The following is a 2290-nucleotide window of genomic DNA, read 5'->3' on the forward strand; positions in this document are numbered from 1 at the left end:
TCTAGTCACAGTAGGACTTGCAGCATATTTGGGTATCAAGATAAACTTTATAACACTGAAAGCTTTGAACTATCCTATTGTGTATTATCAGATACATTCTGGCATCATACAGCAATTATACTGGCTACTCACCCACTTCTGAGCCCAATTCTAGGTGCTGATTTTGACTTTTAAAGCCCTACGTGGCTTGGGACCAAGTCTTCTCCCATTCGTTCTGCCTGGGAATTAAGATCAGAGGGAGGGGCCCCTCCTGACTGTCCCACCAATCAAAAAAGCTAGTTGGGTCAGTACGTAAAGGAGGGCCTTTTCAGTGGCAGCCCCATGATTGTGGAACAGCCTCCCCAGGGAAGTGTGCCTGGCCCCCCTTCTGACCTTTAGGAGTCAGTTGAAGAGGGTTTTATTTAGGAACATATTTGTCCTGAAGTGACTTTAAATTTTGGTTTTTATGTTTTTAATGTATTTTATATGCTGTGAGCCGCCTAAAAAAGAAAGGCGTCCAGGAAATGTTTTAAATAAATAAATATATCCTTTAATGAGGAGATTAAAGGTAGATTGCACAATTAAAGACAATGTAACGGGAAATGCACAACAAACAAAGCAATAAAAACTGGATTATAAAATTAGAGAACGCACTAGGAAAAAACTGTATAATACAAAAGCAGGATAACAAAACTAAAATACAATGCAGTGGAAACAGTATAATGTACAAAAAGCAATTGCTATGAGAAGTTTCTAAAATTTCACAGTCAACAATCTTGTTCCCTTTATTAAAATATACCCTGGATAGGGGTTATATTCTCTCAAAGGAGCAGATTCACAGTCTGGGGGTGCCGTTAGATCCAGGTTTACATTGGATGATCAGATTTAGGCTTCAATTTCTTTCCAGGCTGTGACGCTTCTTCCTTGCTGATACAACCAGCCATTTGTTTTGCCTTGTCCTCAGTCTGCTCTCTGAATTATGCTGAGAATACTGTTTTGTCTTTTTGATTTGCTGTAGTTCAAATTAAACCACAATACTTGCAATCCTGTTAATACCGCAAGTACCCTGGATCACAAAATTATGACAAAGTTCCTCATCAGGCACTGTGAAGGGGGGAGTAGCACCTTAGTTGCATGGGAGTTGGATGCTGACCTCTGCAAGGATTGCCCCATTCGAATGGTCGGGAGTCTCTTCACAAACCTTCCTGATGGTTTCTTGTAATCTGAGCATGTAAAAGTTTTTAATATGTTTTTTCATTATTTTATTCTTTTTTCATTCTAATTTCCAAGAACTTTCAGGCACGCTGAATAATGCACTTCCAGTCTGCTTTCGGTGCACTTTAGTGATCGTTTGCAAGTGGACTTTGCCATTTCACATAGTAAAATCCAGTTGCAAAGTGCATTGAAAGCGGATTGAAAGGGCATTAATCAGTGTGTGTGAAAACACCTAAAAATGTTTTTAAAGGTTATTTGGAGTGCTGTTTACAATATCTGGGTCAGTAAAATAATTGGTGTATGCTGAGTGTGATATCAGTGTGTTTGATTCTGATTATTAATCAACTTTTACTTTTTCAGAAAAACTTGCAGGAAGAGATTGGAACGTTGGAGTCACGTGTAGAATCCATCCAGAGAGTATTATCAGACCTCAAAGTCCAGCTCTATGCAAAGTTTGGCAACAATATAAATCTCGAGGCAGAAGATAATTAAATACCCTGGAAATAGTATCTGGTTTATTTTCTTTTGTACTACTTGTTCCCCTGTTAGAATAATGTTTTAAGAGACCACCTATTTCTGTTTTAAAGAAAATTACACTTGGTTATCCATTCCATGTAGTTAATGAACAGGTCTTATTTTGCATACCTATAATTATTTATGTTAAGACAATAAATCCAAATACTGCTGGTGCATCATCAAGGTTGGGTGCTTAAAAGTTTATTGAAATAATAATAATGACCATCAAACATCTTATGCCTATTGTCTTTAAGGCATGGCTTAAAATTAGCATATGGAGTAAAAACAGGGCGGAGTCATGAATCCCTTCTAAGATACCAGCCCTGTTCCCATGTTACAGTGCTATACATCCTGCATGCACATGTGTGTACATCTGTTTGTAAGATAGAGCCAATTCATGTTCACTTCACAAGTGAAACTGGGGACTAGCGCTTGGTTTAAATCACTGTTTACTTCACAAATGGAACTGGGGACTAGCGCTTGGTTTAAATCACACCTTCAGCTGTATGGATGGTGAACATAACATGAGAATTAGTCAATGCATGTATTTTTTAAAAAATCAAGTCTACACTATTTATTT

The 2290-nt window shown here is 37.7% G+C and overlaps 1 protein-coding gene across 1 annotated transcript in view; it reads left to right on the forward strand.

The window, feature by feature from the left end:
- Nucleotides 1-1849, forward strand: part of PFDN4 (prefoldin subunit 4) — a 12721-nt gene extending 10872 nt beyond the window's left edge. Inside the window, exon 4 of the mRNA XM_015419971.1 lies at nucleotides 1555-1849. Within this exon, the coding sequence (XP_015275457.1) occupies nucleotides 1555-1686 (132 nt within the window). The 3' untranslated portion in view covers nucleotides 1687-1849. The remainder of the gene's footprint in view (nucleotides 1-1554) is intronic.
- Nucleotides 1850-2290: the final 441 nt, after the last annotated feature.

This window comes from Gekko japonicus, unplaced genomic scaffold (genome assembly GCF_001447785.1).
Source record: "Gekko japonicus isolate JY-2015 unplaced genomic scaffold, Gekko_japonicus_V1.1 scaffold4394, whole genome shotgun sequence".
Classification (NCBI taxonomy): Eukaryota; Metazoa; Chordata; class Lepidosauria; order Squamata; family Gekkonidae; genus Gekko; species Gekko japonicus.